The sequence below is a fragment of the Pezoporus flaviventris genome, unplaced genomic scaffold (assembly GCF_033815535.1).
Source record: "Pezoporus flaviventris isolate CSIRO_AGI_PZ_B2104156 unplaced genomic scaffold, CSIRO_AGI_Pfla_v1 ptg000013l, whole genome shotgun sequence".
NCBI lineage: Eukaryota > Metazoa > Chordata > Aves > Psittaciformes > Psittacidae > Pezoporus > Pezoporus flaviventris.
This window is the reverse complement of record NW_026892561.1, coordinates 19,596,561-19,609,350: the sequence shown is the minus strand read 5'-3', so window position 1 is coordinate 19,609,350 and position 12,790 is coordinate 19,596,561. Positions and strand designations below refer to the sequence as shown.

General features: G+C 47.9%; 1 protein-coding gene across 3 annotated transcripts in view; it reads right to left on the bottom strand.

Annotated features, from left to right (window-relative positions):
* Nucleotides 1-12,790, bottom strand: part of ASTN1 (astrotactin 1) — a 53,088-nt gene that overhangs the window by 26,960 nt on the left and 13,338 nt on the right. For all 3 annotated transcript variants that reach the window (XM_061452046.1, XM_061452047.1, XM_061452044.1), the window contains exons 2-4: nucleotides 4,868-5,055; nucleotides 1,389-1,782; nucleotides 420-566 (exon numbers count right to left, since the gene is read on the bottom strand). In XM_061452046.1, coding sequence (XP_061308030.1) covers nucleotides 420-566; nucleotides 1,389-1,782; nucleotides 4,868-5,055 — 729 coding nt within the window. The remainder of the gene's footprint in view (nucleotides 1-419; nucleotides 567-1,388; nucleotides 1,783-4,867; nucleotides 5,056-12,790) is intronic.

Here is a 12,790-nt window from a genome sequence, read left to right as displayed (position 1 = left end):
TCACGGCAGGGCTGGCACTGTGTGACCCCAAGGCACCACATCCAACATTACCGGTTCAGGGCAAGCCATGACTTGAAGATCAGGAGCCCTGTCTGCTGGGCACAGCAGGGACAGCATCTTCTCCCCTTTCCACCATGAACAGCCATGCTCCCTGCCAGGGTTCCCATTGCCTTTCAGCTTTCCCCATGGCCATGCGAGTATCATAAAATATTTTCCAAGCCTGACACCATCTTCATCTTTAACTCAACACCATTTGAATCCTTGCAGACACCACTTTTTCAGCTATCTCTACCCAAACCCTTCTTTCCATGCTTTTGCCCAACACTGGCCCTATTTTTCCATCCCAAGGAGGAGCGAACTGCTGGAGCATAGGTGGGTGGAAGCCCAGAGCACCCTGTCTGCCCCAGGGACTCCCCTACCTCGTGCTTTGTTGTTGATGCGCTTGCGCTGGCTGCTGGAGGTGTGGGACAGCAGCGTGGCCTGCTGGTGGTTTGAGTCCACAGGGCTGGTGGCAATGATGTTGTCCTTATACTTGTTCATCAGGGATAGCTTGGCATTATCACTCCCTGAGTAGGAAGAATTGAAGGCAAAATCTTTCAGCAGAAAAGATTTTAGAAAAGGAGAGAGAAAGAGAGCGATTTTCTTGGATCCATCTTCAGCATCTGCATGAAGTGACCAGGATGCCATGGCCAATGGGTTGAGCTGCCCCCAATGCACCCTCATGACTTCCTCAAAGCTTGAAGGAGACCAACACCTCCACCAAGCTAGCCAAAGGCTGAGATTTAACATTCAGCCTGTCAGGTCATTTCTGCATGCCCAGGTGTGTAAATAAAATGCCTGGAGAGATTTAGGGTCCAGACTGTGGCCTTCCAAAACTATGTCTCAGTTCAGAAGGCTCCAGTTGGATGGGGCAGTTGGTAATAGGGCCAACAAACAAGTATGTTACAAGCTTCAAAGAAGCTGCATTGGTGATCAAAAGACAGCATTGCCTCTGTATCATACTGATGGCAAGTATAATTTTGCTACAAAAAATCTCAGCTAAAGAAGACACTGGAAATCCTGGGATACATGAAGGAATTTTGGAGGTCACCATGAAGTAGCTTGGAGGGGACACCATTCTGGTTCTCAATCGGGCCATAGGAACCACAGCCCTTTCACTCAAAACTCCATCCTGCATTGCCCCAGCCATGTCTCACCCAGCAGGGACTGCTCTCAACTGGCTACAAAGTCTCCCAGCAATGAAGCACCTTCAGAATGCCACCAACATCTCACAACAAAAAAAAACAGAAAACCAAGGAAAATACTCAAGGCAAATTTGCATAGAACCATGAAGAGCAGACGGGTTGGAAAGCACCCAGCTCAGCCCATGCCCCGTATCCCATCCCCACCTGGCGTGAGGTCCATGCTGGCCTTCTCATTGCAGCCCTGCAGCGAGTCCAGGGTGCGGGTGACCTGGCTGGCGAAGTCCTCCCCGCCGTTCATGCACTCGCGCTGGAGGTGGTGCCGCAGGTCCGTGATGTCGTACTCATAGCCGTCCAAGATGGGGGTCTCACGGATGCTGAGCGTCCCGCTGGAGTTGTGGCCCTGCACGCGGGCGTTGCGCAGGCTCTCCCGCCCGTGGCCCCCGATCAGCACCGAGGGGATGTAGTGGATCTCGTTGGCCGCCTCAGCACTGGCGCTCTTCTGGGGCTGTGGCACCCGGCGCCGCTTGCACCATCGCCGACGGGTGTAGAGGATCATCACCAGGCAGAGGATGGAGAGCAGCAGAGCGATCATCCCCCCCTGAAGGCAGAAACAAGAGCAGGGCTCAGCCAGGGACCAGTGCCAGGCACCCCCCGAGGATGCAAATGCCCCGGGGATCCTCCAGTGTGGCCAAAAGCAAAGGCAATGGTGAAAAGAGCCTGGTCAGGCCGATAAGAGGATGCTGGCACATGGAGTCCTCAGCACTGGCCGAGCACTCCCAGCTGAAGCCTGCCTGAAGCTGGACCCGCTTTGAAGTCACCACTGAGGCATGAAAAAGCAGCATTTAAAGCAGAGCATGTTTTGTTTCACTCTCCCGCAACACGTCTTTGAAAGCAGAGATCAGATTTATTCCAGGCAAACACTCCTACGGCCAACTTTTTCTGACCCATTTCCACCCGGCTTCAGCGCTGTCACTCTCAATCTTGGGAGATTTTCCCAGGGTATCCTGGAGAAATCGCAGCACAGATTAAAGGAGATCAAGGCTCGGGACAGCCGGATGACTGAAGCGTTGTGTGGGGAACGCCCAGGGGGAAGAGACTGAAAAAGCTCCTGCGCAGCATGGGCAGACACAGAAACTGCACCAAGCCCCACCACCTCACCACCGTCCCCAAGGTCACCCCCTGCAGAGACATCATCACTGCACACAGGTAGAGGCAGTAAGAGAAAAGCCCAAGCTGAACTCTATGCCCCATCTTCCAATAATACTGTTAATAATATTACTAATATTAGTAATAGCATGCGGAGCCAGCTAAGAGCTCTGTGTACATCCGTGCCTCTGGTCCCCCTTCTCTTTTCTGTGCAACAGGTGATCTTGATAAAATAAAATAATAGTAATAATCTGCTCCATTAGGATAAAGCATCACGGGAATTATTGAATGAGAAGCAGGAGAGGCAGCTGGAAAAGAAGCTTTAATGGCCATTATGGTTTAACTCTCTCTCATTCCCAGGACAATGGAGCTGCAGTACACCATCCCAGGCTCCTTCAAAACTCCTTTTTTAAGAAAAAAAAACAACAAAAAAAAAGCTCCAGTGATTAAGCAGACAAGCAGTCCAGCAGAGGAGGAGGGCTGGCTGGCTCATGGCATCTCTCCAGCCAGGAGCCTGCAGCTGGGAGGATGGGAAATCTCCCACCGGGGCTGAAAACTGTCACTGGATTTGTGACCGGACATGCGTATACTGTGGATTTTAGTGGTAAAGTGAGGGCTCAATTCTGTATCATGTTCAAATCCCTCTGAGCTCCTCTGATTCATAAATAAGTGGAGCTAGCCCCATCCTCACCAGACACGGCCACCCATGTCACGGCTCTTGGGAGAAGGGTCCAGATGCATAAGGGGTCACAAGCAGGTGGAAACAACACCAGGGCATTTCTGGCTTTCCTTGGCTGCCCTCTGTAGGCACATTAAATCTCCCAAACACCAGAGAGCTCTGCCATGCACCTATGTTGATAAACAAGGGAGACCAAGCTGGAGCTCAAGTCAGGCTGACAAACATGTGTTTAGGACTGCTGATTGGGCTCTCAGAAATGACCTGTTATTCAACTGAAACTGAATTTCTTCTACCCTGATAGCCTGAGACCTCAAACTACCCCTGAAGAAAAGATGCATGTGGTCACTTGAGATATCAAGATGTTTCTAAAAAAGGATAAAATCCAGGGCTCGAGTCCCCTCCAAACACTGCTCATGGGAGGGTGTCAGGGCACCACCTCAGACACCCTATTCCCCTTCATGGGAGCACAGAAATCTCATTCTACCTTCATTCCCCCCACCCAGCACTCATGACACCTGCAAAGGAGCTCTGCTCTGGACGGGTGCAGGAGAGCTTCTCTCATGGTCCGCATGTGGTCTGCTGCCACGATGGATACAGCCCCTTGCTCACACTTCCTTTTCTTGGAAACCGCACAGGAAAGAAAGAAAATCAGCCTTGAAAACTCCACGTGATTCTGACTCCTGGCACAAACGCCAAACTCCATTTGTCAGGGTGTAAGGATGCTGCCAGAGCAGAGCTGAGAGTGATGGAGAAAAAGGGGGAGAGGGAGGATTCGATGTGTATGTACATATTTTGGTATGACAGCAATGAGTTGCAGACATCCTTTTCATCAGCTCTATAATGAGCTTTGTTTCAGGCATTCCTATCTCAGGATTCAATCTTGGGATTCAGTGGTAGCCACAAAGACCAAGACCGCAGTGGCAGACTGGGGCCAGCCTCTCCTGGAGTGACACACCCTCTTCAGAGGCAGATGGGAAAGGATAATAATAAAATAAGGTAACAGTGCAAAATGTTTTTGGGGTTGGCATTGCCAGTGATTACTTTTTTTTCTTGAGACTAATCAAGCACAAATGATGGAGGAGAAACCTGGCCTGGGGCTGCAATCTGGAAGAGCTATTGACGCTCTCATTAGGGTAGGCACCATTAAACAGCCAGTTTGCAGCCTGGGCAACACATTGTCTCCAGCTAATTATCTTCCAGCAGCACAAAAATTGTTGGATTCTTCAAACTTTTTCCAACATAACAAAAAACCCCAACCAACAAACCACAGACCCACCTGCGACATGCAGGTCTCTGCCTTGCCCTCCTTTCTCTACTGCAAAAAACCTCATCCCCACGTATCTGGGGGGAGGATGAGACCTGTGCAGTCTCCATACATGGGATGCTCCTGTTTATTGCACGCTGTGAAACCACATCCACAGGGCTGCAGCACTGATAAAAGTGGCAGTGACAGTGCCCAGTGGCACCGTGACACCCGCCGTGCGCCAGAGCAGCACACACCGGGCATCATCCACCAGGCAAAGGGCTCCTGACAAAGTCAATGTGAATTAACCCTGGGTTAAGGTGGTTGAGACCTTCAAAGCCCTGAGGCACCCAGGAATAAAGGCACTCTTGCAAACATATTTGTAAAGCAACGCAAATTAAGGGAGAGGTTTAAAACAGCCCAATGTTAAAGCACCCTGAATGCAGTATGGTTTAGAGAGGTGTCCAGGGCATCTTAACCAGCCTTCAAATGTGGGCTCAGTTCCCAGTCCTAGGTCAGCTGGACCCAGATGGGGAAATATACGGAAACATATGGCCCCTATATTTTCTGCAGGCTTCTGGACACCTAAAGAGGGGCTGCCTTCCCATCACATACCATGACAGAGATGTGGAGGATCCTCAGTTCCTCCTCTGCCGACTCGGTCTGGGGCTCATCTGTGGGGTCGAAGCCGGGCAGGCTGGGGGCCCCGTCTTGGTGGTGGATGTGGAAGAGCAGCGTGCCATTCTCCAGCCACTGCTGCCGCCAGCGCACCAGTGGGATGTCATCCGTATTGCCCGAGATCTCTGCAAAAGCGAAGCTGGTCACACAGGAAATGTGGAGGAGAGGGGTGGTGGGGGACATTCACCTCTTCCCCCCAAATGGGTGAAGGGATTAAGAGACACACACAGCAGGCTCCCTCCAGTCACCTCCTGCCAGCACCATTACTGCCCTATACAACCCACAGCCTGAAGGGTCAAAGTGGAGTAAAACCAAATTTCTAGGTAAAATCCAGATGTGGATTGGCAGCTGCATGGGAAAGAAAGAAAATCACCTTTGAAAACTCCATGTGATCCTGACTCCTGGCACAAAAGCCAACCTCTGCCAGGGTGTAAAGAAGCTGCCAGAGTGCAGACAAGAGCGATGGAGAAAAAGGGGGAGGTGGAGAATTCAATCTGTATTTACACATTTTGGTAAGAGAGCAAAAAGACAGATGTAGTGCAGTGATAAAGCACTTACTGACAGCATCTCGGGGCCAGAGCTGGGGAGCCCAGCAGCATCCTTCCATCCCTAATTTGGATGGGTTTCACCCACATGCTTTGTGTTAAACACAACACAAGCCATAGAGAGCAGAGGATATAGGCTTCTCAGTGACACTCACAGGATCATTGGGACCATGTTGCAAGTTACTGCAGACAGAAAATATTTCCCATCCTTTGTGAATGGAGAAACATACATTGGCTGCAATTGTACCTGCAGCTCTGGCTGCAATCAGGGTGCATTTTTTTTCCATCTTCAACCATATTTTACAGCTTGCCACATAGGACTCAGCCCTGAGATCTGCAGATGTACCTGCACCTCATGCCCAAATACTCTGACTTCCCCTAAATACCTTTAACTTCAGGGTTTGGGGGCAGTGGCACAGATCTGGGTGTCCTGGTTGCAGCTGGGATAGAGTTAATTTTCTTCCTGGTAGCTGGTGCAGTGCTGTGTTTTGGCTTCAATCGGAGAACAACGCTGATAACACACTGATGTTGCTCAGTAGCGCTTACCCTGATCAAGGACTTTCAGCCTCTCTTGCTCTGTCAGTGAGGAGGGGCACAGGAAGCCCTGAGGAAGCAGAGACAGGACACCTGACCCAGACTAGCCGAGGGGGTATTCCATACCACAGCACATCATACTCGGTATATAAACTGGGGGCAGTTACCCAGAAGGTTCAGATCACTGCTCAGGTCGAGCTAGGTATCAGTAGCGAGTGGTGAGCAACTGTATTGTTATCATTTGTGTTTATTGGGGTTTTTTCCTTTCTCCTTTTGGTTTTATATTCTCTCCCCTTGTTATTTTGCTTATTATTACTAGGAGTAGTAGCAGTAATAGTTTTGTATTATACTTAAGCTATTAAACTGTTCTTATCTCAACCTGTGGGGTTACAGTCTTTTGATTCTCATCCCTATTCCACCCAAGGAGGGGGGAAGAAGGGGGTGAGTGAGTGGCTGCATGGTACTGTTACAGGCTAGGTTTAAACCATGACACTGGGCTGAGGAGTGACAGCAGCAGAGGACACCCAAGCAGGAGGAACAGCTAAGGACATGAACACGACCCATGCCACAGGACACTAAATGCCAAACCAAACCAAATTCATTTGGCTGACTCCAAAATTTAGGGACTTCCTACAGCAAAGGGTCTTAGCAAAAGGGAGGAGACAACAGCACATCCCTAGGAGAGATGGGCACCGTGTTAACCACCACTGCCATCTGAGACCAGATCACCTTGATCACCATCTCAGACCACTTAGATCTCAGCCATCAGCTTGAGCCTTGCATTGTAAGTTAGTTATTTTTTCCTGAAAATATAAGCTTCAATTGCATACGTTGGAATGATGTTTAAAAATGTGATGAGCTTCCCAGCAAGACACACCTTTCCCTCCTGTCTCTGCCCTGTGAGAATGGTCCAGCTAGACCAGTCTGCTCCATCCCATTTGTAGCCATTCATTTTGATGGGAAAGAGCCTGTCTTGCTTTGTAAATTGTCATCTTTATTTTGCTTGTTTCATGCTGCCTTCAAATGAAAACTGGAGTTCAATTACAGTACCGAAAAACAACATTTTAAATTTACTGTTAATTAATTTCATTAGGCTGCCTTAAGTGAGCTAGCTACCGGGGAGGGGGGAGGAAATCTGCATCAGGAACCAGGTTCATCCTCCCAAACTGATTTGATTAATCAAAAGAAACATTAGCCGCAGTGAGTGAATTGGCAGATTGTTTCTGCTCAGCATGGGCCACATTTCTGGTGTCAGTCAGTGCGCTTTGAGTGTCCCAAGCAGGGAGATGCTGAGCTCTCCTTTATGCCGCTGGGAAGCAAAACTGAGAGGAGTTAAAGCAGCTAGGAAGCCAGAAGCACTTTTGAAATTCCCTCTAACCGCTGAGCTATGTGTTTAGGAACACAGATCCCCTTTGAAAACCTGGTCCTGGGAGCCGGGAGGGTTTGAAAAAGCAGATCTCCTCCTCTCCCACCTGGTTTTTATTCATGGGCTGAAAGGCGAAAACAAGCTTTCCCGATTCCCCAACTTCCCACAGCTTCCCAACTTCAAATGAACTAGCTCAAATGTAAGAAAATATTCTTCCCTCACCTGCCTGCTAACATGAAATTAGGAGTAATTAAGGCAAGAGCTTTTATGCACAACAGGAACTCAACGTACTGACATTTGGAAAAATGTAAATACCAGCATTTGCTCTATTGTAAAGAGTGAAAATAATAGATATTAAGTATATGACATTGTGACATTTAGAAAGCTACTGTTAAAGATGTTTTCCCTTGATCTGACATATCATTGAAAAAGCAGCACCCTTCAGCTCATTAATATTTGAGGAGGACTCCTTGATGGAAGTTATTTAAATGATTAATAGATTATAGTAAATTTAAGCCTTAAAATAGGTTGTCATAATTTCAAATTTATTTTAACAGGCTTATTTTAAAAAAGAAAAATGTATGAAAAAAAAGAGAAGAAATTCTTGTTTCAAAAGAGCATAATCCAGCCACAGAGCCTGAGCACGTTACCCTCTCCCACCAGACATCACGACATGACCCTGCAGCTGCATCGCACACAAGTCTGAAGTGCTAGAAACAGAGGAAAACACCCCAGAAATCAACTGCCATCACCCCAAACCAGCACGCTGTGACCCCTTCATCACACAGCAGGAAACACTGCTCCACCATCCCTGCTCCTGCAAACACTTTTGAGGCAGTGCCTTCATGAGGGAGCTTCATCCTTGGACATGTTTCTCTTCTCCTCTCAGGTCTTAGCAATATGGCTAACTGCCCTTACCACATCCATTTCTGCTTGAAAAAATTATACATATAAATGCTTTACTGGGTCTGTGAATTTCTCCTGGATTTTGGTTCAAGCAAGACCAAAACAAAAAGAAGACCAAGACCAAGAGCAAGCTTTCTCCCTAACAGCATCTGTTTGCTCTCTATTCTCCCAGTCCAATGCACTCCACTTTTATCTTCCTCTTGCTGTCCAAGCAAACATCTCATCACCTGGTGGGAGGTGCTACAGTAACCCATGTAGCCAGCTGGGGCCATTTATTTGGATGCACAGAGACTCAGCTCTACCATCGACTGCAAGTGCCAACCCTGCTGGCCAGGTCATACCACAGAGCCAGGAGATTCGGGAGGAGGTGGGAGAGGATGTGGGAAAGCTCCCCCCAACTCCCTTCCCCCCAGGAAAAGGCAGGAGGGGAGAGGATAATTTCAAGTTCAAAGTTTGAAAGATATTGATGATAGGCCTGGTCCCTGCATGGCTTTCATTAAGGGCTTGGATATGAAGGCATTAGCACTAGTATTAACTGCTTGCACCTCTGTTAAAAAATAGCCTACCTGAGTCAGGGGTTAATAACAGTAAGAGACCACTAATTAGGCTGTGCTGCATTCACCTGGTATCAAACGTGGCCCAGGTCCTTCATATCTACAGGAGCAGTAGCCTCACAAGACCCAGCCTGATGCTTTCAACATAACAGCTGCGGCTGCTCCCCTCCCAGACCATCTGCAAGGGAAGGGAGCAGGGAAGAAAGGGTTGTAGAGGGGCAAACTAAAGAGAGGACAAAAAGTCCAGTTGAAGTTGCTGGAGGTGAGTGGATTAATACCTTCTTCATTATTGATCATCCCAAATAACCTCATTTCTCTAGGAACAACCAACCCACCCAAAGCCAAGACAGTCCTTTTGGAGGAAACACCTCTGCATATCCCAGTTTTAGAAGAGAGCAGCTCTGGCACAGCCCAGTTCTGTGCCTGACTTGGTGCAATGTTGAAACTGTGGCCCCCGAGCCCAGCACTGATATGGACCGGTTCTATCCTCATCTTCCCGCTGAGACCCAACATTGTGGCACACAAAGACAGAAACTCTCCTAAAGACTGCACACCAGCATTCGATGGGAAAAAAAAAAAAGGCAAAACAATTTTCCTTTCCATTTGGAAGTGTTTTGCACTAATAGATGCCTCTGATTAGTCAAATGAATTCTGCCATAATGCCAGTCTCTGCAGACCCATGTCATACAGCAGATTTTGACTCGGACTTGTATTTCCTCATTAACACTCAAACCTGCATTATTTTCCATCCAGAACCTGACTGTGTTCTTATTTAAGGTCCCCATTAGCTAAGGCTTTTGCTCTGTGTTTAAACCTTGCACATTCTTTAAAGGGCTGTAACTCAGCTAAAGGAAGCGCTAGCCTTGCACTCCTCCAGTGTCTGAAGTAACCCTGGACACCTTCCCACCATGAGCCACTCGCACTCTCTGTCGGGGCCTCGGGCTTTGACTCGTACAAATTCAGATGTCAAAACTCATATCCTGATATTTAACTCGTTTTTATTTCCAAGGTTTTAGTGATGCATCTTTCATGGGATAATATTCATGATTTTATGAGCCCTTATAAAAAAATATCACATTCATCACTGACATACTTTATTTGCATTCTTTTCCCTATCTCCAGTCTCAGGTAGAAAAAACAGTTCATTCTGTAGGTCATTTTGCCTTTTCAAGATAATCCCCCTTTTCCAAAATGGCAAACACAAATGGTACTAAATCTACTAGGAACCTGCTCCATGGAAGAGAGCACCTTTGGCAAAATCTCCATAGACATGAGAGAACCTAAAGGCTCAAAGAAAAGGCATCCACTGCATCTGCATCCACTCTCTGGCTAGGTCAGAGAGGACCATCCCAACATGACTGCCTGTGGGGTTGGTACACATGAAGCCATTAGCTGTCATAGTGAGGCTGACAGCTAACCAGGTTTCTCCTTGGAACACAGGGTGCCTTTGCTTTTGGGAAGGTTGTCAAGGAGTTACATTTCAAAGCTGTTGCCACGCTGTAGCCTTGAACTGGGATTTTTGTCCTGAATATGCCACAGCCCTAATTTGTCCATCCCCTTCTTTAAAAGGAAACCTTCCATCACTCTGGGAGTGACACTGTGTCACGTAGCTGTGTCGAGAGTGAAGGACACTGATTCATCATTAATGGGTCTGAGTTGACCAAGTTTGCTCTGCAGCTGCTGACCTTACAACACGACATACCCCTGCTACTCCCTGTGGACCCAAGGGCAAGCTCAATCACACCTGTATGACATTCTCTCCACAGTTATTTTTCCACCACATTTGTCAATTTTGACCCAAATCTGGGGAAAAGGAAAAAAAAAAGTAGACTGGGACATTCGCTGATGTTTAGTTTTCACTCCTAGTTTGCTAGTTCGGTCCCATCTTCTGTAACCATGTACTGTAGAGGGGATGGGGGAAGACAGACAAATTCACCTTCTAGACCAACACTCGGGAGACACAGTCATGTGAAAAAGAAAAACCAAAGCCCCACACCATGACAGTTAACAAAAGCAAATTTAAGAGATTGTGTGGCAACAACCTACAAATAAATAAAACCCAGAAAGGATCACATCCGGAGTTGATATCCCAACCTGTAATGCTATCACTTCACCTCTTCCAGAGGGAAACCCAGATCTCTACAGAAAGAGCCCAAATGATGGAGAAGCTCTGAATCAGCCATGGAAAACTACTGTGCTGGCTAAATCACCTCCCAGCAAACCAGTGAGATGGAGGACATGAACCCCTCATCCCAGATGGTGCTCACCTCTGAGCAGCAGAGGAGGCCACCTGCAGAACTCCACCAAAACAGCTACCACTCAGAAAGGGTGAACAACTGGGGAAGCAAAACCTAGCAGAGGAGACCCCAATCTCTTAAAAAAGCTCTTGTGGATCATGAAAATTACAGACCAGAAAATTCTACTCCTGTCCTGGACAGTTTGTTAGAGGAACTGGTAGGTGCATGGGTCACTCAGCACTCTAAGCCAGCAGATAAGGATGATCCAGTTTGACGGATTCATTACAAAGAGTTCTTGTCAAAATCCACCCACAAAGTTTCCCAAAGTGCTGAAGTGGGGTTGCGATAAGAGGGAACGTCCTCCTGAAGCCCACCAGGTGGGAAACTAGCAAGAGGTTAGTTTTCACAATGAAAGGAGGTTACCAAGAAGCCCCACGGAGATCTTTGTCAGGACCTTGACTGCTCAGAAACGCTCTAGAAGAGGAGGCGAATGACAAAGTTGGTCACCAATGCTAAATTTAGTCTCCTCAAAGCTAAAGCTGTGAAGTGCTGGAGGAAAGTGGGCAAGGAAGTGGGCAGGTGAAATTCAACTTGGTGAAAGCAAGCTGATGTCGAGTCCTACAAGCAGTATTCAGGTCAGCCATCTCGTTACAGAGAAGGCAAAGTTTGGAAGGCTCGCAGGAGGGGTACAAGGAAGATGAAACACCACAAATGGCTTTATGGAGAGGAGAAGCCAACTGCATTAGGACTCCTCAGCAAGGAAAACAACTGAACATGGACATGATAAAATCCTATAAAATCATGAAGCCAGTGGAGCAGTGGGAAAGGCAATGATTATTCATTGTTTCTTGCTTTGCAAGAATTAGGTGTGTGAAAACTAAAATAAATAAATAAATAAATAAATAAAGGCTCTGCTTCATCCACCATAAAGTATGAAAGCACTGAGAAACAAACCAAACTCGGGAGACAAAGCCAGTAGCAGCTATTGAGCCAGACAGCCCAGAAGTAAATGCCAGCTAAAGAAATCCCTGCAGCACAGACCTTCTCTGTAGGGAAAGGGCCATGCTATATATGCTGTGTTTTTAACATTTTTCCCCAATTATCAACAACTTGTCACGGCTGGAGATGCCAAGGGACCACAAAACTGCTTCCCCCAACACTGCTCAGTCTCTTGGGGATGGAAGGTGGCTACAAAGCCAGCTAGGTGCTATCCAGGCCACCCTTGAAGGATGCATTCCACATCCACATGTCCCTTCAGGAACAGCCGAGACCTTCTGTTCCTCCAGGCACAGCCTTGCTGGGGGAAAGAGACCCCAAGGCAGCTCCCTTCCATTGAGATAGCCTCTCAACACCCAGGCAGCAACTCCCCCTCTCCAAACCCCAGCCCTCCATGCCATCAGACCCTACAGACCCAAGACACCTGCCAAGATTACCTTCAGCTTTCCAAGCCAGCCAGCAATTTTCACAGGAAGGCAAAGCACTATTTATATCCATCATGGGCTGGCAGGGAAGGTAATGGCCAGCCACTCCAGCCCATCTGCCAGGCACTTAGCAAGACATTGGAGCATATCGTACAGGCGAGGTCAGGCAGCGGCAGTGGTGGGACAGGAGGGGGAGGAGAGGGGGATGCATTACAGTGATGACATGGACTTCACTTCAAGGGTAAACTTCAGCCTGCTCCTGCAGACTAATTTGTTTAAGTGCCTGTTGTGCCAAGG